Genomic DNA, 23,073 nt, shown 5'->3' with positions numbered 1-23,073 from the left:
ATCCAGGTGTTGATTTGTTCTATACACTGACACATAGATTCAAGAGGACCATAGTCGTTTGGTGATAGAGCTAAGTAAATTTGTGTGTCATCTGCATAGCTATGATATGAAATCAAATTATTTTGAATGATTTGTCCAAGTGGGAGCATGTAGAGGTTGAATAATAGTGGCCCCAAGATCGACCCCTGGGGAACACCACAGGTCAAGGACGTTGGTGTTGAGGTACAGTTTCCGATGGCAACAAAGAAGCTCCTTTCTTGTAGATATGATTTTAGCCAGCTGATAACTATGCCTGTAAATCCAACCCAGTGTTCTAGTCTGTGTAGTAAAATATTGTGATCAACAGTGTCAAATGCTGCACTAAGGTCCAGTAGCACTAGGACTGATGTTTTACCTGAATCTGTGTTGAGGCGTATGTCATTGGAAACTTTAATGAGAGCTGTTTCAGTGCTGTGATTTGCCCGAAAACCAGACTGAAAGTAATCAAAATACCCATTTGATGTTAGGAAGGTGGTTAATTGATTAAAGACTACTTTTTCAATAATTTTGCCAATAAAAGGTAGATTGGATATGGGCCTGTAATTGTTTAGCATGGAGATATCCAGGTTATTCTTCTTGAGAAGTGGCTTTACAACAGCTGTTTTCAGTGACTTAGGAAAAGTGCCAGACAGCAGTGATACATTTACAATTTGAAGGACATCCGCCGCTATGAGGTGAAAAACAGTTTTGAAGAAATTGGTAGGCAGAGTGTCTAAGACACATGTGGAAGAGCTGAGATTCTGTACCGTTTTTTCAAGTGTTTCGTAGTCTATCAAGCTGAACTCGGACATCAAGTTTAGTTTCCCCTCTGTTTGTTGCTGGAAGTTCAGGTTGTTGAATTTGTAATTGAGCAGATATGTTGAGTCTGATTTTGTCAATTTTACCTTTAAAAAAAGATGAAAACTCATTGCATTTATTAGTTGAGAAGTTCAGGCGCTAACTTCTATTGATAATGTTAGAAAAGAAAGACTGTCTTGCTTTGCATATTTCAGAGTTATATGTGCGGAGCATCTCTATGGATTTCATAGTGGATCTGAAGTTTGTATTTACACCATTTTCTTTCAGTCTTCCTACACTCTCTTTTTAGAAGTTTAACTGCTGGATTTTGCCTCCATGGTGCTTTCTGTTTGTCCTTAACTTTCTTGAATTGTAATGGAGCAATGTCATCCATAATGTTTGCCATTTTTGCATTAAAGTGACTTGCTGTTGACTGTTGACTTTGAGATTTATGACATACAGTAGGCAGAGAAAAGCTGTTGCTCTCATACAGTTTCCACTTAATCAACAGAGTCAGTGTACTGATGAAGAAATAGATTAAATAGACTGATCAATCAGGATGGTGTACGAAAGCCAGATTTTTTTTAACATGGACACATACAATGGGATTGTGAGGAGCAATTTGCAGAATTTGACAAAAATAGTATTTTGGATTAGAATTGCAAACTGCAAGGCATGATAAGACCTGTTCATCTATATACTGCATTTAATGCACAAGAGGCATTTCAGTGTGCTTTACATAGATAAAAGCAAATGTAAAAGCATAGTTAAAAGAGAATAAAGTGCATACAATGGAATCAAATAAGTGCATAAATGAAACAAACAAATAGATTTTTAAAACGTACAGTGTGCATAATTGTGTGTTTCAGCATGCTCACCTCAGTGAGCCTTCAAATTAGGATCTGACCCTGACGGACTGGGTGCACGCAGGCCTTTGGGTGTTGGGCTATCCAGCGGCCTACAGTGACCGTTTTCTAACACCCTGTGACAAATGACTCACTGGTCCTATTGCTTAAACAAAAAACGTCCGCTTGCTGCAATGTATGTAGTTTGGCCACCACAGATGTAATCGCTGTCAGATAGGCCCGTTTCGTAGGAAATTTGCTATCGATAGCTACATCAATAGTGCGAAATGGAAATCGTTTTTCTCGAGAAAAGCCTGTTGAGTGTTTGGAGCAGGGATTGTACAAGCCCATGGTTTTCCCAGACACCGTTGCCAAAGAGTTGACTTCCCCAATACATCATCCCTGCTAAATATAGACAAAAGGTTAACAGTCACAGCTGGGGTAAGGTACTCGTAGGATAAGGATAGTGAGTTGCTGTTTCTTTTCAAATGTTCTGTGTGCGTAGGCATCTGTGTGTGTGTGTGTGTGTGTGTGTGTGGGTGTGGGTGTGTGTGTGAGTCACCTATAGCTGGTCATTGCTCCAGTTATGGGTTCAAATCATTTCTGTGAAGTACTCCGCTGGTGTAAATTCATATTTTATTCCTTGTAAAGTACTGTGACTCCTGTCTGTGAAAAGTGCTATGTGCATAAACTTCACTTATTTACTTTACTTTTACAATTTAGACCAAGTGCATGCTAGCAAAATATATTTGCTCTGCTCAGTCATTGAAAATGTCTCTCCTTTGATAATATAATGCTACCTATATGATTTGCATTCTGAAGTGTGTGTTGGTTGGTTTGTTTGTGCCAGATAACAGCGATCTGATTGCCTGTATGGTGGTGAGCAAGGATGGCGTTCAGGCCCAGCGCTTTCTGGCTGTGGACATCTACCAGATGAGCCTGGTGGAGCCCGAAACAAAGCGTCTAGGCTGGGGTGTCGTCAAATTCGCCGGCCTGCTGCAGGTACCACATAGAGTGTGTGTGTGTGTGTGTGCTTGTGAGTAATTGCGTGTCATGTTCGTCTCTCAGCCCTTTTCAATTGTAGTCTCTTCAAAGAAATTCCACATAATCACTCTCGACTCCAGAGGGAGATTAGCAGGAATGCGAGTGATGGTGCGTGTGCATGTACATGTGCATTTGCTTGCGTGTGTTTGTGTGCATGTGCCCGAGCGTGCATGTGTGTGCTTGTGTGTACAGTGATGGCCAAAAGTATTGGCACCCATGCTAAAGTTGACTGAAAAGAGGAATATAAAATCATCTTTTGGAAATCGATCTTAATGCCTTAAGTGAAAAATGAGGAAATATCTAACCTTTAAAGACACCAATTTTTTTAGTGAATGAATAATGTATCATAAATAAATAAATGTTCTTCCTTAAAATACAGGGGTCATAAGTATTCCCACCCCTATGTTAAATTCCCATAGAGACAGGCAGATTTTTATTTTTAAAGGCCAGTTATTTCATTGATCCAGAATACTGTGCATCCTGATAAAGTTACCTTGGCCTTTGGACTTAAATTAGCCCCACATCATCACATACCCTTCACCATACCTAGAGATTGGCATGGGTGTTATTTCAGTTAGCCTATTAGCTGGTTTGATGCTCATTGAGCTCAATGCAAATCAAACCAGCTAATAAACTAACTGAAATAACACCCATGCCAATCTCTAGGTATGGTGAAGGGTTTTTCCTCATTTTTCACTTAAGGCATTAAGATCAATTTCCAAAAGATGATTTTATATTCCTCTTTTCAGTCAACTTTAGCATGGGTGCCAATACTTTTGGCCATCACTGTATGTGTGTGCGTGTGTGGGTGTGGTCCGTGCATGTGTATGTGTGTATGCGTGCGCATATATGTGTGTGGGTGTGTGTGTGTGTGTGTTGGTGTGTGTGTATGTAGTAGGACTGTCAAAATGTCAAGCGACATACTCTGTAATTAATGAATCTATTCAATTCAATTCATTTTATTTGTTTTATTTATATAGCGCCTTTCGTGCAAACAGCAATAGAAAGTGATTAACAACAGCACACTTAAAAAAATAAGCTATAAAACAAAAAGAATAATAAAAGCAATAAAATATGTGTAAATACAATTAGAAATATAAAAATCAAAGTACAAAAGTCATAAAATAAGAATTGTATAGGGATTTAAGAGAAGGCAAGACTAAAAAGGTATGTCTTAAGATGTTCAATTGACTGGACCATCCTCAGCTTAAGTGGCAAGCTTGACAGATTCACAGAGAAGGACCATAGTGAGCCTCCCCGTGTGTTTTGGTCCTCACCCTAGGAATAACTAAGAGGCCAGAGTCTCAGGATCTTAGTGGCCGTGATGGAAGGTACGGTGAGGGCAAATCTGATAGATGAACAGGCGCAAGTCCATTGAGGACTTTAAAAACCAAAAGTAAAATCTTGAAATCAATTCTAAAACTAACAGACCGCCAGTGAAGGGATTTTAAGATAGGCTAGTGGTGTAGTCTACTGTATGTGGTGCGCAGGACTACACAGTATACCCGCTTAAAAAGCATCACCATCTCATTATACCCACTTAAAATGGGCAAGGATACGTATTAACAATTGGGGTTGGTCACAGTATACCCACTACAGCTAACTAGACTACACCACTGAGATAGGGGTAATGTGTGCTTTCTTTTTGGTATTGGTCAGAACACGTGCTGCTGCATTCTGAATTATCTGCAGTTTGTTCGGATTTTTCTTTGACAGGCCAGTAAAGAGAGTGTTACAATAATCAAGCCTGCTAGTAATAAAAGCATGTACTAGCTTCTCTGTTTCTGCCTGGGTGAGCAGAAGCCACACTTTAGATATATTTCTAAGATGATGGAAAGCACAACTGGTGATATGATTTTTATATGACTCAAAGTTCAGATCTGAGTCAAGGAACACACCAATATTTTTGTAATTAATCTAAATCAATCACATTTATCCATTTTTGCTATTCACATTTTTAAAAACAATTTTACCAGATGAGTGAATCAATGAAGAGCCAAACCAACATTATAGAGTTTAAAGTTCAATGTCTCTCTCTGTTATATAAATGTTTCCTTGGGCGCAGGCATCAGCGTAGTGCCTGGTGTCAGATGTTTAGTATGATGAATGCAAATGACTGAAGTTTTCATTTGTGTTTAATAATATACAGTACATGCCTTGTGTCTGTGTCTGTGTCTTTAATGCCACAGGACATGCAGGTGTCGGGGGTGGAGGACGACAGCCGGGCCTTGAACATCATCATCCACAAGCCCACGTCCAACCCACACGCCAAGCCCCTGCCAATCCTGCAGGCCAACTTCATCTTCGCCGACCACATCCGCTGCATCATCGCCAAGCAGCGGCTAGCCAAGGGCCGCATCCAGGCTCGCAGGATGAAGATGCAGAGGATAGCTGGTAAGTACCCCCCCCCCCCCCCCCCCCCGCCCTCTAAAACCCAACACAAGCCCTGTCTCCCCTCTGACAGTGAACGTTAACTAAGAGTTGACTGGTATTTAACAGACGCTTAGCTATATAAAGCGACATGGACCCATTTTGTTTTGGAAAGGGTCCGATTTGCTTGGTGGAATCTAGTTTCCCTTTTGCTAACACTGTGAGAGGTGGCGTGTGATCTTGCCGTAGGTCTCTGAAGTTCTCTAGTCTGCCCGTCTTGTGGAAATGAAGAAAATTAAGTGGAATGACTGGGTGGAATGGCATCCTACAGTTATGGAAATCCTGAAAAAGGCATGGATTTTTAAAATCTGATTTTCCACGCTTGGAAAAGTCATGACAGGTAGTATGATGAAGGTGCAGTTTACACTTGAGTTGACCATAGTAAATTACACAAACAAGTGTGTTTACGTGTAGGTTTCCCAAGGTCAAATGAATGTCAGAGGGTCAGAAGGTCGGAGGAAGTTTATGGGTTGTGCTCTCAGGAATGGAATGCACATCACATTGGTTGTGAGTCATAGGAATAGTGATGTAGCCATCAGCTGGCATTTTGCCTGCTGGCATTTTGCTGGTCAAGCAAACAGCATTGGATGTCTGAATGGAAGAGTACTGGTTAAAGGGGCATTAGTGAGAAATAGGGCTGTAACGATACACCAACCTCACGATTCGGTTTGTATCACGATTTTTGACCCACGGTTCGATACGAATCTCGATTTTTCTTTTTTTTTTTGGGGGGGCTAGACATTTAATTAAATAACATTTTTATAGCCTCCCTTAGAACACCAGAGGATTACAATATAATATATATATATATATTATTTTATATCCTGATATAAAAATATTTTTTCCGAATGACTGATATTTATGACAGCACACTTTATGCAGATTAGCCTATAGCCTACTATTTTTTATTACAACTCTACCTCTTTAATTCTTTAATTCAGCTGTCTGGTTGAAGCCTGGAAATATTGTAAACAGAGTAGCATAGTTGGCCATCTTAGCCTATCATAGTCTACTGATTGGACTGTTCAGTTTCCCCATGTGTGTTTAAGTTTCAAGGTAATACTTGTTCTCCTTGGGACAGGCCCTTTTGGGAAACGTTGGTATTGAGATGATCAGTCAACTTCAATACAAGAGTTTTAAACAGTGCAGCATGCTAATGATGCTAAGCGGATTTAATAGTAATTTAGCTAGTCGTCTTCTATGCATCCTTGCTTTCACGATTGTGAATGTTTTATTTAAGTCGCGTGTGTTCATTGAGCAGGAGAGGGAGGGAGAGTGAGAGGGAGGGAGCGCGAGATAGAGCGGGGCAAGGAGATGGGGTTTATACTGTTTGGTTAAGTTGCACACATAGTCTACAATGAAAGCAAGGAGAGGTATGAAATTATTATTTATTATTTATTTGTTTTTAGACAACGTAGGCTACCGATAAGTAAAGCGGGAGATGTGGGTTGCTTTTGTGGCCGTGTAAGCTGCAAAGCACTGCGTGAAACATTAGAAAGGGTGTGTCGCGATTCTGCCTTTTCACACCGCGACACAGTATCGTGGATATGAATGTCGCGATTTCGGTTTCGAATCGTATATCGTTACAGCCCTAGTAAGAAATGAGGGTTAGTGTGTGTGTGCGCGTGCATCTGTCTGTGTATGTGTTTGTCTTAGCATGGTTCTCATTCATTCATGTTTATATTGCCAGATTATTAGCCTGTGGTTAATATACAGATTGAAAGTCGATAAGACATTGCTGTTTTTTTGTTTTCGCTGGCAGCCATTCCGTGTCAAATCAGACAAAATCCAGGAAAATAGTTGCAGCACCGATTTTGTTCAAATCTATTGTTTTCATAGCCTTTTGCCCTTGATTGTTTACACTCTCTAAAAGGGCCTTATCTTGAAGGCCATGTTTGGACATTAATATCTTTATTAATATCTAATATATTCCTAGCCTGACCAAACTTTGTAGAATGGAAGACAAACCTGTTCTCAGTATGATTCAATCATTAAAAGTTTGCGGGGCAGCATGTCGTAAAACGTGATTGTCTCGCACGTAAATGGCAACTGACAGAGCATGACTGATTAGCTTTGACTCAACGCCAAGGGATATCAACATACAGACAATATGAGGCCAAAAGCAATTTAGACATTTGTATTCAACCTAATTTGATAGAACAGTAACATAATCATAAATCATTTTGTTAGTGAATAACATTAATTAAGTTAATACATACAGTAAGTCAATAAAATTGCTTTTCAGCAGCATCATCATTTATCAGCATAGCACTCACACACTTGGTCTTATCGTTGAAGCAGGCTAAAGTTATAGCCCGTATCATGCATGGCATTAGAAAGGCACACCTTCACCTTTCTCACAAAGCCGCTGCCTACACAGGGATCGACCTGTCTGGTCTCTTCATCTTGGGTGGAAATGTCTCATGTGTAAGAGACATATACACACACACACACACAGTTAGCAGTTTTCAAAGAAAGGATTAATTTTGTCCGTTGGCAATATCTAGCATATAAGAGGGAGGGGCTGTGGCCTCTAGTCAGAAGCAAACACACCCCCCCACACACACACACACACACACATACCCCAGTCAGTAGTTTTCAAAGAAAGGTTTCATTTTGTCTGATGACACATGTTTCTTGTCAGTGGGTCTAGCTCATTGTTTGATCAGACCTGAAATTCCTGAAATCCCTCCCTTCAGTTGAAATCACGCTTCTGAAATATCCCCCACTTCTGGACTACTGTAATTTCTCCTATGTACTAAAGTGAGTATGACTGATAGAGAGATGGATAGATAGGCAGACAGAAATAGAAATCTGGTGAAAAGCTAGTTCTTATATGTATTACTGGTTTGTGGAAAACTAATTTCTGAGGTAGCAGTTTTGTCAAATTGAGGCTTTCTTAGGAATGGGACACCACACCATGGGCTACAGGTCAGGTGAGTTCTAGGAACTTCTCTGTATTGCCTGGTATTCCTGGTGTGCCCTTCATCAGCTGTCCACACAGGCTTCCTGGTCCCAAACAATTGTGTGTGTGTGTGTGTGCGTGTGCGTGTGAGTGTGAGTGTGAGTGTGTGGGCTGGCTTAAAAAAATCAGGGCTCAGACTTCCAAGTAAGTAGGGTTGTGCCAGTCATAGGGGTGTCACGATTCTTCAAATCCTCGATTCGATGTAATTTTCGATTTTAAAGTCACGATTCGACTCGATTTTCGATCTTTTTTTTAATATTACTATTAATGCATTAATTATGTTATTTACTCTTTTTGGCCTTTTCCTTTTCTGTTTCAGGGGGCTTTTATTTTGAAACCGCTCTTTATTTTGAAACCGTTCCAACCGCGAGGTTGTAATGTAAACAGAACTAACATTAAGCTAAAACAGAGACGTGAACATAGTGAAATGAAACAACACAGAATGATAATTTGATTGTTTCAGCACACTCCGAAGAGACCCAAGGTTAGTGTTCATGGAATATGTACTTATCAATGTGCATTTTAAGCCTTAAAGTAACTTTGGACTGTAAGATCACCTTTTCACTTGCAAGTTGAGTAGGCTAAGTTAGTTTTAATTGACGTGAATAAATGAATACTTCCACACCGGTGATTTCAAAGTAGCAAAAGGGGCAGGTTAATGTGTATATTTTAACTGGCTGCAGCCTACAATTAGCTGCAGTTCAGCACGTGCGTGTGTGTTTGTGCGTCTTGGCATATATGCTGGACGTGACATTGGGGGTGTGGCTGCATCGTCGATTCTACTTTTAAATTCGAAGTTCGAGATTGAGATGTAATTTCGATCGATTTCGAAATAAAATCTAAATCGTGACACCCTTAGCCAGTCATCACCTACTGTATGACGTGTTGTTACATTTATATGTAAGTGGTGTGTGTGTGTGGTGGTGGGGTGATGGGGGGTTGTTGTCACTATTGAGTGGGATGTTTTTCCTGTAATTAGTGATCAGAGGTGTAAGAGGAAGTAGGAGATTTTTCATAAGGAAGTGAGTTGGGGGGTGGGGTACCATGTTTATTTATTTATAGTAACACTTGAAACATCACACTTTATTGTTATAAAAATCCCACTGAGGTTTTTGCTGTGAGTATTTCCTAATGACGCGACCCCCTGTGTAATGATTGATGTGAAACTCCTTGGACGAAACAGTGAATGACTCTGTTTCTCTTTGATGCAGTCATTTCTTTTTCTTCATTTTCTCTCTTTCTGTTTCTGTTACTTCTTATCTCCCACTATTTCACTCTACCTCACCACCACCTCCTCTTCTTTTGCTCTTTTCACCCCCCCCCCTTTTCTCTATAACCCACACACTCACCCTCTCTCTCTCTCTCTCTCTCCCTCTCTCTATCCCCCCCTCTCAGCTCTGCTGGACCTTCCAGTGCAGCCTTCCTCGGAGGTTCTGGGTTTTGGTCAGTCAGCAGCTGCGTCCTCCCAGTTGCCCTTCCGCTTCTATGACCAGTCTCGCCGTGGCCCCGCCGACTCTAATGCTCAGCGCTCCGTCTTCGACAAGGTCCCAGGTAACCACACCTCAAACAGGAAGCCCTGTCCCCAACCACCCCCAACTCATTCATGTGTACACAGGGAACACACTCCCCATTTACCCCCGCCTACATAGGGAATAGTGTTTTTTGTGGCCAGTGTGATGTACACACTCTGTGCTTTCAACCACTGCGTGTGTGTGAGTAGTGAACACACACACACAAACACACACACACACACACACACACACACACACACACACACAAACACAAACACACACACACACAAGGGGTGGTCAACACACACACACACACACACACACACACACACAAAGCAGTGAGCAGTGCAGAGCAGTGAGCACACTAGGAGGACACACAAACACACACACATAGGGGTAGTGTACACACATGCACACCACACACACACACCACACACACAAAGACACACAAGGGATAGTGAACACACACACACATACAGTTTAGCAGTGACAAAGTCATCTGAAAACAATGAAAATCAGACATGAAGCATTACTATGTTTCAGTTTGTTTAGAGACTCTTGAAAGATAAATAATTTTGTTGGTTTAGAAGCATGACCTCAAAGACTCCACAATATGAACTTGTTATTCTTTCTGCCTTATTTCCATTTTTATACTCGGCAGTGTCTCCTTTTGCCTGAAACGGTCTGTGTGTGTTTCAGTGTGTTTGTATGTCTGTGCGCGCATCTCAGTGTTCCTGTTCTATGTTGTGGCTGCCAGCTGCTGGTTCTGGTTTATTTCTCCTGAATTTTAGGAGTGGGTCGGTGTGTGTTTAATGCACGTGTTTTACTGTGTTTATGTGCGTGTGTGTGGGTTTACGCTATACTTAACACTATGCTTACTACTGTTACTATTTTTAGTGTATTTCATGCAGTTGAATTTCTTCAGAATGTTGTGTTTTTGCATGGCCGACATTCCTGAATGGTCCCACATGTGCACTGGCAGACACGAAGGGCAGTTAAAACTCACCAAAGCGTTGAGAGAGAAATAACATTAATGAAGCCCTATTTTCTAATCATGTTTCCTCTTTTTCGGTTTGCGGATTAACACGCTTCAGTGAAAACATAGGCTTCTGTGGAAAAAGGCAGTCAGTCTACTTCTACATAAGCAGTTTAAGTTAGCTGGAACAGCCACAGTTGCATCATGATATGAAACCCTCTAGTGAGCTCACTCACGGATGAGTGGACACAGCTTTCTCACACATGGCCCTATCTAATTGTGACCCTCATTGTGCATGTTTTATCGCCATAGTCATACTTATTCGGTTAAACATTAGTAGTATTAGAATTAGAACCTGGTCTGGCTTCACTATTGAAAGCGGTGTGGTGGCAGAAAAATCTTGATTGTGCTAGTGGTGATGATTTTTTGGAAATGAGTTTATTTGATGTTTTAGTGAGTGAGGGGGTATCACCCAGGAAATGATACCTGTGATCAAACCTCTCCATTTCACACCAGAGAAAGGCTTGTCCCTTTGCTGTCCCCACCACCCACCCCCTTTTGGGGGTACTCTCTAGAATCTGAGAGTGACAAATACTAGTTGAAAGACTGCTTACCAACCACTGCCTGCCTTTCCCATGTTGTTGGTCAGGGGTGCAAACACGGCCTCCGTTCTAGAGTTTCGAGTAATCTGTTCTGTTCCACCCATTCATTAAGGGAACAGATGGAGTCATTGTTTTTTAGGGAAAGATAATCAGACTCATGTTGGCCATCTTTTTTTGCATGGGTTTCTCAGAAGCGCCACCAGAAAGTTGCAGTACGTGGAACTGCAAACAGTAGGCTTTTTCAAAACCTAGAAATAGCGTAGTTCTTAGTGCTTATCATTATTAGAAGGCATGGCCCTCGTCAAGACCCGTTTTATTTTTATCTTTAATGAGGAACTGTGTACTTTTATTTTAGGTATACTCAAAGTAAGTATAGACTTCTGTCATTCTGTGTCACTCTGAGTCATGCTGATTTGATCTGTAGCCCACTGATGTCAATCCATCTTTCAATCAGTCAGTCTATCAGTCAGTTTCCATTTCTTGCTTAGTTTCTCCTCAATGCGGTCCAATCAGCAACCAGACTGACTGGGTGGTAGGCTTTGATAAGTGTGAGGCACCTGATGTTGTGCCTGGGCACTGCAGATGTGAGTAGGTGCGATTAGATTTGAGTGTCAATCAAAACCACAAATGTATTCCCCACCCCCCTCGCTCAGCTGGGGAAGTCTGACTAAAACGAGATTCTCGCTGCCCGCTGCTGTGGTATGACGTCCTTTTAGATGAAGCTCACTCTCTTCCAGGAACTGTTACCCAGCTGCCTGCAGCAAATAGACCGTTTCTGTAGTGGAACTGTAATTGTCAAGCATGGTTGGGTCTACAGCTTTAGTGCAGATGTGTTTCATTTAAGGAAATTAATGATTTTTGTGTCAGTTCATTAACTTTACATGGAAGAGCAGTAGCGGCTCCTGGGTTGACAAATAGGCGGGGCAGAGTCTGATGATCAAGTTTAGAAAAAAAAGGCACATTAAGGGCGTCCATGGAGATTTTGTTCATTTCTACGGCTCTTTCTTACTATGGCTAGGCTATGAGCGAAATCTGGGGAATGGAATCCCATAATGTTAGGATATGCGGTCAAAACACCATTTTTTTTCATGCATTATTAACCTATGGTTAACCTACTTAATGTTATTTTATTGGGTAAGGCTATTTGCACCTCAGGTACAATTAGCAGTGTATGCTATTCATACCCTGGTGCAATAAGAAGTGAATTCTATTCGTACCCCCGTGCACACAGCAATGTGTTCTATTAGTACCCCGTCTGGTACAAATATCAATGTATGCTATTCGTACCCCGGTGCACACAGCAATGTGTTCTATTAATACCCCGTCTTGTACAAATATCAGTGTATGCTATTTGCACCCCTGTGCATTTATTCTGGCATATTGATCACACAATGTAATAACTAGATGTACCGCATAGCGGTACAAAATATGACCGCCGCTCAGTCCTGTACAGCCGTTCCGCGAAAATAAATCACACTTCAATTTGCCTCCATATTTTACTCCATCCCCCACTCTTGAAACTTTTGTGTATGCTTGTTTGGCATGCCTGAGTGTGTGTGTGCGGCTGCACAGAAAGTAGCCTACTGGTTCTGAAAAGTTGAATAGATTGTAGAATAGCCTAAGAAGATGTAGCATTGTTATAAAACCTTTAAAATCTCTAAACATTCACAAGTAGGGCAGTTCATCACAGTTCATCCATTGCAACTGATTGATGAAAGGTCATTTACACCTGTAGGCTACATTGTATTTGGGAAAAGCAAAAGGTATCAGCATAATGTTATTTATGTATTTATTTGTTTGTTTGTTTGTTTGTTTGTTTGTTTGTTTATGAACAAAAACAGCTCTGTCAGTTCCATGCCGTTTTCAACAGCTATCAAAAACAAAGGTCATTTTTTGATGGATGGATTTTTTGTGAATGTTTCTTCTTCTACATAAGATTTTAGTCATCTTTAGTTCATGTAATACTTCATTGTCAATGCACAAATTAAGTAACAGTAGTCTGAAACGTTATTGTTAATGCACAAATTAAGTAACAGTAGTCTGAAACGAAATGCTGTTTTACATGTAACCAGTGGTGCAAATAACTGACATGTCCAAATGGGCCTTGATGAAATGCGTCGCTAGACTGTTCATACACATTTTAACGGGCCAAAGTTGAAGAACTGTTGTCCGTTATTGTTCGTGCAAATATAGGCTGATTCATGTTCCCTTGCATTGTGTAACTGAGGTCCATGGCTAGTCTGGCTTTCACCAGACCAAGCTCAATCTTTTAAGAAATCAAAAAATAAATAGCTGGCAGATCAGGCTGGGTTCACCCAGCCTAGTCCATGGCACCCGATATTGTTTAATTTTCCGATTGAGATATCCACGCTCTGGCTATTCTAAATGCAAAAATGCATCAGGGAGTTATGACAAAACTGTAACTAACAAACTAGATCCTAATAGAAAGCTGTTAGCTTCCCTAAGCTACAGGTAGGCTTATAAGGTAGGCCTATTTACAACATAAATTGTCAATAGGCTATGCTGGCGACACAAATAAAATCTCCTTTGGAAACCAATGGCTTACGCCTTACAGTATCAAGCGGACTTAAACTGCCATATTGTGGCGAAAAGTTGTAATAAAATTCATGCAGCTCCATGAGTTAAGGAAAGCGCGAATGAAGTAGCCACTTCTAAATGGGACCCACTACACAGTAGCTTAAGGTGTGTTGCTAAAGCAACCATAATGAAATTAAGGTGTCATTGTTTGGATACTTCACACACACGTGCTTTTTAATTTCACAGACTACAACTACCAAGCTGGAATCAATGCACATCGATTCCCCTCTCACACACCCTGCACGCACTTAAAACGAAATAAACAGGCGTCTTAGTCTCACGCATGTATAGGCAAAACTGTATCAGTAACGTTGGTAAATCTTCCATTGCACAGAATGATTTTTGTAGCACGTGCAACAAATGACAGTCGAAAGATACAATTACAGTGCTGCTATCAATTTGCTTGGTATATCCGCATTTCTAGTTTTCTACAAATGCAATCAATCAAATTGGCCTCCATCACTCAACCAACGCTAACGGTAACATTACCTAGGTCCTTATTGATATTATAAGATTAACGTACCTGCAGTAAAAACCAAGCATGTCCGATAAACATCCTCAGATTTATGTCGGCTTCAAAGAGAAATGGGAATTACATTTCATGTGAACATCGTCCTATCCTTATTAGACGTTCTCTGCGGTAAATTACAGTCCTTGTAGGAAGCGTCCATTGTTTTTTTCAACCCACTTTTAACTTCCAACAAAATTACGTCTCACTGCAACGATGCGCCATCTAGTGGACAAACGACTACTTATCGCCAATACTAGAAATGCAGACATGATGATGGTGATGAATATTTATTATGGCTTTCTTTTAATTCTACTGAAATTTTTATTATGTATCGGCCGTTCTAATACCGATAGTATGTGGGTGCCTGTGTGTGTGTGCATGTGTATATGTGTGCACCGCCATCTACAGGCCAATGAGTGTACAGTCACTAAATGTACACATAACCTAATTTTTTTTTAGACCCCCCCATGGATGAAATTCTACGAAACTTGGCATACCCCCATAGAATGCCAGGTCAATCATACACATAAAATTTGGTGCAGTTCTGAACATCTTAACTGAAGATAGGGGCGATTAAAGCAGAATAATATTGCATTTTCATTTTTTACCGGGGGGGTGCAAATCACAAATGAGTGATTATGGGCCAGGTTGATGTGGGCCCTTGAGACCAACATACCACAAAAGATTCTTCATCCTCAGTGCCACGGTTCAGGTAGTTATTTAGGAAAAACTGCTTTTTTTGCGGTTCGGGGGGCCCAGCACGGGGGTGGAGTGGCCCCCGGGGACGAAACAAAATTTTTCCGTAAAAGTCTAGTGGGGCTACATACCCACCAAATTTCATGTGCCCCGGTGGTTCGGTGTCCCAGGTATTGTTGACCAAAAATTCAGGAAGTAGATGACGGGGGGAAAAAAAAAAAAAAACAAACTTTGACAATCCCTATATGACGCGGCGGTCATAATAATAAAAAAAAACAAGCAACATGTTTTTTTGTTGTTACGTGAGCAGAGGTCATACACTTTTTGATAAATGCACTGGGGTATGATGTAACAAATATACAATAATACAGTAATACATATGAATGTAGTGGGATTGCAGTTCATTGGCTTTACAGGAAGATGGAGATTTGATATTGCCCAACTGATACGATGGATGTATGTATCCATTATCTTGGCCTTGATCATTGTAACGTGGGGGCGTTAGCTCTAGGGTGCGCTGGTGCAGAATTTGGGAATTGTTTTCACTCACCTGGTATGCACTCGGATATAAGTGGGAGTGGGAGTGTGTTGCATTTCCTCTGTGTTCCTGGCCTAAGCCAGATAAACAAACATGTAAAGAATGTTCAGACGTGTCTGTGGGTTTCAGGGAAGAACAACACCTTGATATTCCTTTTCGCAGAATATAGAAGAACACCTCTACATTTTCTTAGAAGAATCCATTACCGGCTCCTGGGTTGACAAATAGGCGGGCAGAGTCTGATGATCAAGTTTAGAAAAAAAAAGGCACACGGTCCACGGAGATGTTGTTCATTTTCACGACTCTTTCTTTCTATGGCTAGGCTATGAGCAAAATCTGGGGAATGGAATCCCATAATGTTACCACTTGCGATCAAAACACCGTTTTGTTCATGCATTATTAACCTATGGTTAACCTACTTAATAATTATTTCATTCATAAGAAGTGAAGTTTAAAATGTTGAGATTCCAGACAAATAAAAGCTACAAGGTAGGTACCGGTAATCAGCTCATTAGCTCAGATCAGTGGAGAACTACTTTGGGGGAAAAACTCAAGAGGGAAACAAATTAACCGAGAATTCGAAATCAAAATCAAAATTCCACTGCAATGACTGAGGCAGGGACTGAGCCTGTGATTCTCTGTGCATAGTAAGGTATGGTAAGGTGCTCTAAGGTGCTCTGTGTGAATGAGTGTCATGGTGGTAGTGCAATGGTGATAGTGGTCATGGTGATAGTGCAAATGAGTAAGTCCAACAGTGCAACAATGCAGAAATAAAGTAAAGTAAAGTCTATATATCTATATATTTAACTATTTAAAGAAAATGTATATGTGTGGCCACAGTTCGGCTGTGGCATGGAAGGGGGGTTATGCATATGTGCTAATGTGCTAATATAGCACGCAAACAGTGAGGCATAAAGACAGTGGTAAAAGTGGCTAGTGGACAGACAGTATCCAAACATGGAGGGAGTGAAGAGGCAGACAGACTATGCAGAGAAGTCTATCTCTCCTCTTCCCTTAAGTGAGGCATTGAACAGTTCAATGGCCCTGGGGACAAATGACTTTCTCAGTCTGTCAGTTGTGCAAGGCAGTGAGCGAAGTCTCCAGCTGATCAGGCTCTTCTGCTTAACAATAGTGCTGTGGAGTGGGTGACACTCATTGTCCAAGATGTTGATCAGGAAAGTGAGGAAATGTGTAGGCTTAGATTTTGATGCAGTAGGCTACAGACTAAACCAACGTTTCGATTCATAACTTGATCGCATTTTTGTCCGCTCTTCATCACATTATTACGACCAATAGATAGATAGATAGATAGATAGATAGATAGATAGATACTTTATTGATCCTCAAGGGGAAATTCAAGGGTCTCAGTAGCATACAGACATAACACACAACATGCACTTACAGCAGAAATGGTAAACATAAGTATAAGTATAAACATATAACTAAAATCCACTGAACAATAAAGACAGTAGAAGATAAGAAAGATAAGAACAAAACTAAATACTAAATACACTATATAAGTTAAATTAAGAAAAGTCCAATGTGCTTGAGGGTAATCAAGCATAAGACACTTGTAGTGACAGGGCCGGGACTGGTGAGGTGCTAAAAGGAGTGAGTGTCATGGTGAAGATGCGAACAGTAGTCCAACCACTGAATACTGAGTAGTCTGTCCTCTGAATACTGAGAAATCCTCTAATTTCATATAATCAATTTCATCCTAAGAATACAAGGCATTTTATCAGCGTTATGGATGTGACATGAAATTGACACACTTTTGTGAGAGATTACAGGTTTTCTACAAACTCTGTGAATTTTGAAGGAAACTGCCGAAACTATGATATATGTAGCATGAAGGAGACTTGAAGGAACACAAAAAGTGTGTTTTTAAAACTATGCGTCATTTTCGTAATGCATTATGTAGGAAAAACTGGCGTTATGGATGTGACGGTTTCACATTATGGATGTGACGTGTCTGAACCAGTCCTTGACAAACTACATAAAACACATAATTAAGTAGTGAATTTTGATATGAAACAATTGAAATAGTAATCATGAAAAACTAGCGATGAAATTATTGCTTCCTCAGTGCCCACTAAGATCCACAGGAAGAATCAGGACAAGTCATTTAAAATATAAAAAATAAATTATTTTTTTTCTTTTACCATCATCAATTTTAGTCAGTGATTCCCGGGTTACTGAAACACCAGGGAACATAATACTTGGTGGCCACTCCCATTAATAACTAGCCCTACCTGAACCATTGCACCCAAGATGACAAAATATTTATGGTATGTTAGTCTCAAGAGCCCGCATCAACCCAACCCATACCCACTGATTTGTGATTTGCACACATAAAGTACTTGCACACGCACGTGCACACACGCACATGCACACACACACACACACACACACGCACGCACGCACGCACAGTCGCACACATACAGACAGGCAAGCACACACACACATAAACACATACAGACAGGCAAGCACACACACACACACACACACACATACATGCACAAACACCCACCCACATGAATGCAGACACATAGACACACACACAGGCACGCATACGCATGTGCGCATGCAAACACACGCACGCACACACACACACACACACACATAAACACACAAACACAGGCACGCATATGCACATGCAGACACACAGACACACACACACACACTCTTACACACAAAAGCAAACTCACATATACACACACTCATTTACATGCACATGAGTTGCAGGAGTAGGAGATAAATTGACAAGCGTAGGAGTAGGAGACAAATTGACAAGCGTGATTTATCTTTGCGAAGAGAATATGCAGGACTGAGAGGCGGTCATATTTTGTACCGCTATGCGGTACATCTAGTTTATTGCTGCCGTTACTTATGTTACTCTGTGGGTATGAGCTACAGAGGACCTGACACTTCAAATGCTGGCATATCGCGTCATTTACAATTAAACTGTGTTAAGCAGACGTGAACGGCAGGCTGAACAGATCTGCAACAGAAGGAGATTGCTATGTCAACTCCAGCTGCAAAGTCAGCTATCTTCACCAGCTAATACGATAGTCCAGTTACTGTACAACAACAGTATGACAGTTACGGGAAGATAATCGCTCAGATTTTCGTTTTTAGGCCACTTGAAAATTAGCCTGGAAACCAGACTCTCTGACTTCGCAGAGAGTCTGGCCTAGATCCATAGGCGTTCGTTTATTTCCGGGTGGGAGGGCACAGTTTGAGGTTTAAAATCATTGGAGTTCCTTAGAACCGTTTTGAACCAATCACTAACAACCGGCGTTTCGTCATACAGAGAAGTTTCTCTGCAGCACGCCCATAACAAGCACGGGTGCATCTTATCAGCAAACAATCACATGTTTCATCTGCGTAACTCTCGCCAAAATGCATCATATAGTGTTTTGTGAATGTACCCAAGTCAAACTTTCATATAAATGCATAAGTACGTCCAAAGCGCCACTTTTAAGCTTGTATGCATTGTCGTTTTCGGGTGAAATGACCTTGAATGGGATTCCTATAGGGCTACTACTTTTTTGATACAATCGCGTCAAAATCGCTATTTTTCAAATACTATGAAGGCTCGACACAACATGAAACTTTAATCGAAGTATCATCAGTGTCTCTAAACATGAACTCGAGCATTGAGAACATTGTTGGTGTACACAGAGTTTACTAAAAGAGAGGTTTTGAGCAACTCACATGTTTTTTCTCGCTGCCATCTTGCCATCTTGCAAGGAGTGAGTTGTCCAAAATATTTCTTTTTAGTAAACTATGTGTACACGAACAATGTTCTTAATGCTCAAGTTCATATGTAGAGACACTGATGATGCTTCGATCAAAGTTTCAAGTTATGTCGAGCCTTCTTAGTGTTTGAAAAATAGCGATTTTGACCCGACCATGTAACCTACTAAACTACAGTTTTACTCGGGTACGTTCGTAGCCTATTTCAAGTGACAAAATCTATGACTAAAGTTTAGCTGACGATATAACATCCTACTCCACTGTGACTTCGTTCATGACACTCCTGTTAATAGGCTAAACTATTATTTACATTTGCTCAAAGATTTCATAAGTATAAGTCCTTTTCGCTCCCTACGTTGATGTACAGACGGAGTACTGTAGGGAAAAGAACTCGATCGGAAGTACGTAGACAGGCCAAGGCCAGGCTACTTGAAAATAGGCTATGGCTAGGCTAATCACTGGAGGTATTTTAATATTATGTTTGTTTTGCTAATGCTTAGGAGAGGCCTCCCTGTGGTTTTGATCAAGCTAATAATCTTTGAAATGTCAATTGTAAACACTAAGGTGACATGTGTTGAAACTGAAATGCCACCAGAACAGACGTTTTATCGGCTTTGAGGTATAATAAAGTCTCCAGTCTTGTAACATCCATAACGTCACATCCATAACGCACCATTAAAGGTTTGAAAAGTAAGAAAGGGGCACAATTTGGTCATCACACTTTACATTGATATAAATCAGCTTTGCACAGACACTATGGACATTGTCGCATCAACACTGTATGTGTAGCATAAACGTTTCCTATAAAACATTATGGATGTGACATGGCCATGGAACTTGCTGACTTAAAAACAAAAGCCTTACAAATGTAAGGAGTTGTGCTCTTAAAGGCAAGCTGAGCATAGACATACCATTCCCTTGTCAATCTGGAATTTGTCAAATGACACAATTTGTTTGTACCTTGGGTCCATTTATCCACTTTTTAAATATGTATAATATTACCATGTGAAAAATGTTGTTTCTGGTATGGTTGCACACCATATTTATGATATAAAAAGAGAGTAATTCTCCATCAAATTCAATCAGATCAGTTACAAACAATAAAATATAGACCTAAATGAAGATTTTAACAACAGTTCAATTTGCGTATGCACAACTTTTTTTTTCCATGGTAAGGTTGACCTTTGCATGGAATTGCCCTAAGACGCTCTTAGCCGGTAACGAGAACTCTGGAGCACTCGTAGATCTACGAGGGTTTTCACGACGCCATAAACTACGATGGTTTCGGGAAACAGTCGGCAAATCTTAAGACGTTCATAAGAGGGACTTTACGACGCTCTTAGGCGATGCTTTCGGGGAACTGGGCCCAGGTCTAAAAGGAATAAAAACTCGGGATCTAAGAGCATTCGAGAAAACCCTTTAGCCTCTCTAACTGAGATTGTATCAAAATCTCCAGATGTTTCAATTATTTCGAAACACTCCAAAATAAGCTTTTAAATCTTTTCGGAGATCTTGTGAAAAAAGCGGAGAAACCATAAAGATCCGAGAAGAAGACACACACTGAGGATGATGCTGACGCAGCCTTTTCCATCACCAGGTTCAATTGATGTGCATAGCAATTAGGGTACACGTCTTGCACTTTCTTACGCACTCCACCAGATGCTCCTCTCATGACAATGACTAGCCCCATCAAATGTCTGTGCAATCAGCCTTACTTCATCTGTGTCACTATCAGGTGAACAAACTCGTAAGCCTACACGATTTCGCACTTACACTGTAGCCCTCATCGAGTTGTTTTGCAATATTAGCTTTCCCCAGCATGGCTAATTTGCACAACTCAGATGCTAGCCTCATGTTTTTTGCCTTTTCTGAAAATGTTTCATGTCACACACACCTACACTAGCCTACTCCAAACATCCCCTTGTCCCCCAGAAGATCGGAAAAGCAGGCATGGAAAACAGAACATTTTATTGCGTTTAGGACAACCAGAGCTTCTGATCATTCTGAAAATGTCCGATTAAGTGACCGACTCTTGTCCTTTGTTTGTTGGTATAGAGTGTCCCAGTGATGCCACTTCCATTTGCCTCCATGGGACCTATCTTTCAAAAAAATTTGAACGCCAGTCTATGGCGAAAAAGAAATGATTTTCTGGTCCCGGTTGACTTGTGCCTTGAATTACCCATATGATGTTTGTCAATTTTAAAGACAATTTTTCATGTAAAGACATTTGCAGTTTGTTTCGTAACTATTGAATTACAACATTGTGAAAGATCGTAATTCCAACGACTACAAACCCATCAGTCGCGCTAGTGACGTTAGCTCATTCACAGCCACACTAGATTGTACAAGCATACCAGCAACATATCTTAATTGGGCTTTCCTTGCCGATGAAAATACCACGAGTCAGAGGATTAAACACATCAGGTAAGTTGTATTCGTCCATAGACTGTACATTAGATACTGTTAAGTGACATAGCAGGCAGCAAGATGCAACCGTTAACTAGCATAACAGCTAGCATGCTAATCTTATCGTTTCATTACGTTGGTGACGTACATCGTTCGAGACCAAGGGGGCAGGCGAACGTTCGGAGAGCGTAAACACTATGGCGGATCTGAGGCTAAATAGTAGACCAGTTCACCTAGCCATCCCCATTGAAGCCCATTCAATTTTGGCGCCACTTTGACATCAAATAATGTTACAGCTGAAGCGTTTTAAGCCTTTATATGAACTTTTTCTATTTCCGGAGTAATACAACATTGTGTGATTGGCGTCATAACCTCGTAACTGACTTACAGACTGAGTAATAAACCTTTTTCCGAAATCAATGCTAAAGTGACGTAATACGCATACAGCCAGAGCGGGTGAAAGCGTCGCACAGGAGCAAAATAACCGTATTCTCTGGATAAGAACGAAAGCATCGCAGCACAACATTTCAGCGAAGTTTTGATGGATTGACAGTAGCCTAGGCTATGAATGTGGCGAGTGCTGTTTATATTAAATCACATTTATCTACGAACAACTAGGACATTTAGAACAGTAATGTAGACATGGTGGTAACGAAGTAAGTGGCTACATACCCAATCTCTCGGTGCAGCTATCACAAGAGTTACACAAGTCAGACTACGTGCCTACGTTACATTTACGTCCCCTGAGCCTGCCCAGAAAGCCTCGTCGACCAACAGGAAACGGTTGAAATTTGCTTCACCCGCCTCGATTGACGTCTACATGATGACTCTGTCCATATCTTTTACTGTCTATGTTCGAGAGATGTAGTCCACTGAGCGGATTCGCACAAAACCAACATAACTTTTGAAGTCTATCGAACAACAGTACTTTCTTGACGTGAAAATGACATAATAATGTGACGCATATCTGAACATTATATTTTCCATGATAATGACTGGGAATAATAGTCGTGATAGCTCTCATATAGCAGAAAGCCCCAAATAAAATGTTTACGTACTTTATGCTCCATCGTGAAGTGTTTGTGGCTAAAATAATTATTAGGATTAGCTTAATGTATTTTTACATTTGTCGTAGTATTGTCGATGGGTTTAATAAGGGGGTCCTTGGCCAGAACCTAGTGGTATTTGTGGGGCCTTGTCGTGGAAAAGTTTGGGAACCCCTGGTCTATCAATAAATATAATACAAGTATATTAAATCAAATATATTTAAACTAGGCTCTTAAAGCTGCCTATATGAGTAGGAGAAAAGCAAACAGGAGTAAAAGGGAATTGAAGGGCCATTACCAATTTTTTGCGGGGGGGGGAGGGGGTACGAC

General features: G+C 40.7%; 1 protein-coding gene across 4 annotated transcripts in view; it reads left to right on the top strand.

Annotated features, from left to right (window-relative positions):
• Positions 1-23,073, top strand: part of clec16a (C-type lectin domain containing 16A) — an 89,944-nt gene that overhangs the window by 46,887 nt on the left and 19,984 nt on the right. For all 4 annotated transcript variants that reach the window (XM_076266148.1, XM_076266147.1, XM_076266149.1 and 1 more), the window contains exons 19-21: positions 2,512-2,663; positions 4,895-5,099; positions 9,496-9,651. In XM_076266148.1, the coding sequence (XP_076122263.1) occupies positions 2,512-2,663; positions 4,895-5,099; positions 9,496-9,651 (513 nt within the window). The remainder of the gene's footprint in view (positions 1-2,511; positions 2,664-4,894; positions 5,100-9,495; positions 9,652-23,073) is intronic.

Source organism: Alosa pseudoharengus, unplaced genomic scaffold, assembly GCF_046254945.1.
Source record: "Alosa pseudoharengus isolate Yale_2024_CS ecotype anadromous, Long Island Sound unplaced genomic scaffold, YU_APseudo_1.1 YU_APseudo_1.1_scf_4, whole genome shotgun sequence".
In the NCBI taxonomy this organism is placed as follows: Eukaryota; Metazoa; Chordata; class Actinopteri; order Clupeiformes; family Clupeidae; genus Alosa; species Alosa pseudoharengus.
This window is presented reverse-complemented; position numbering and strand designations above follow the sequence as displayed.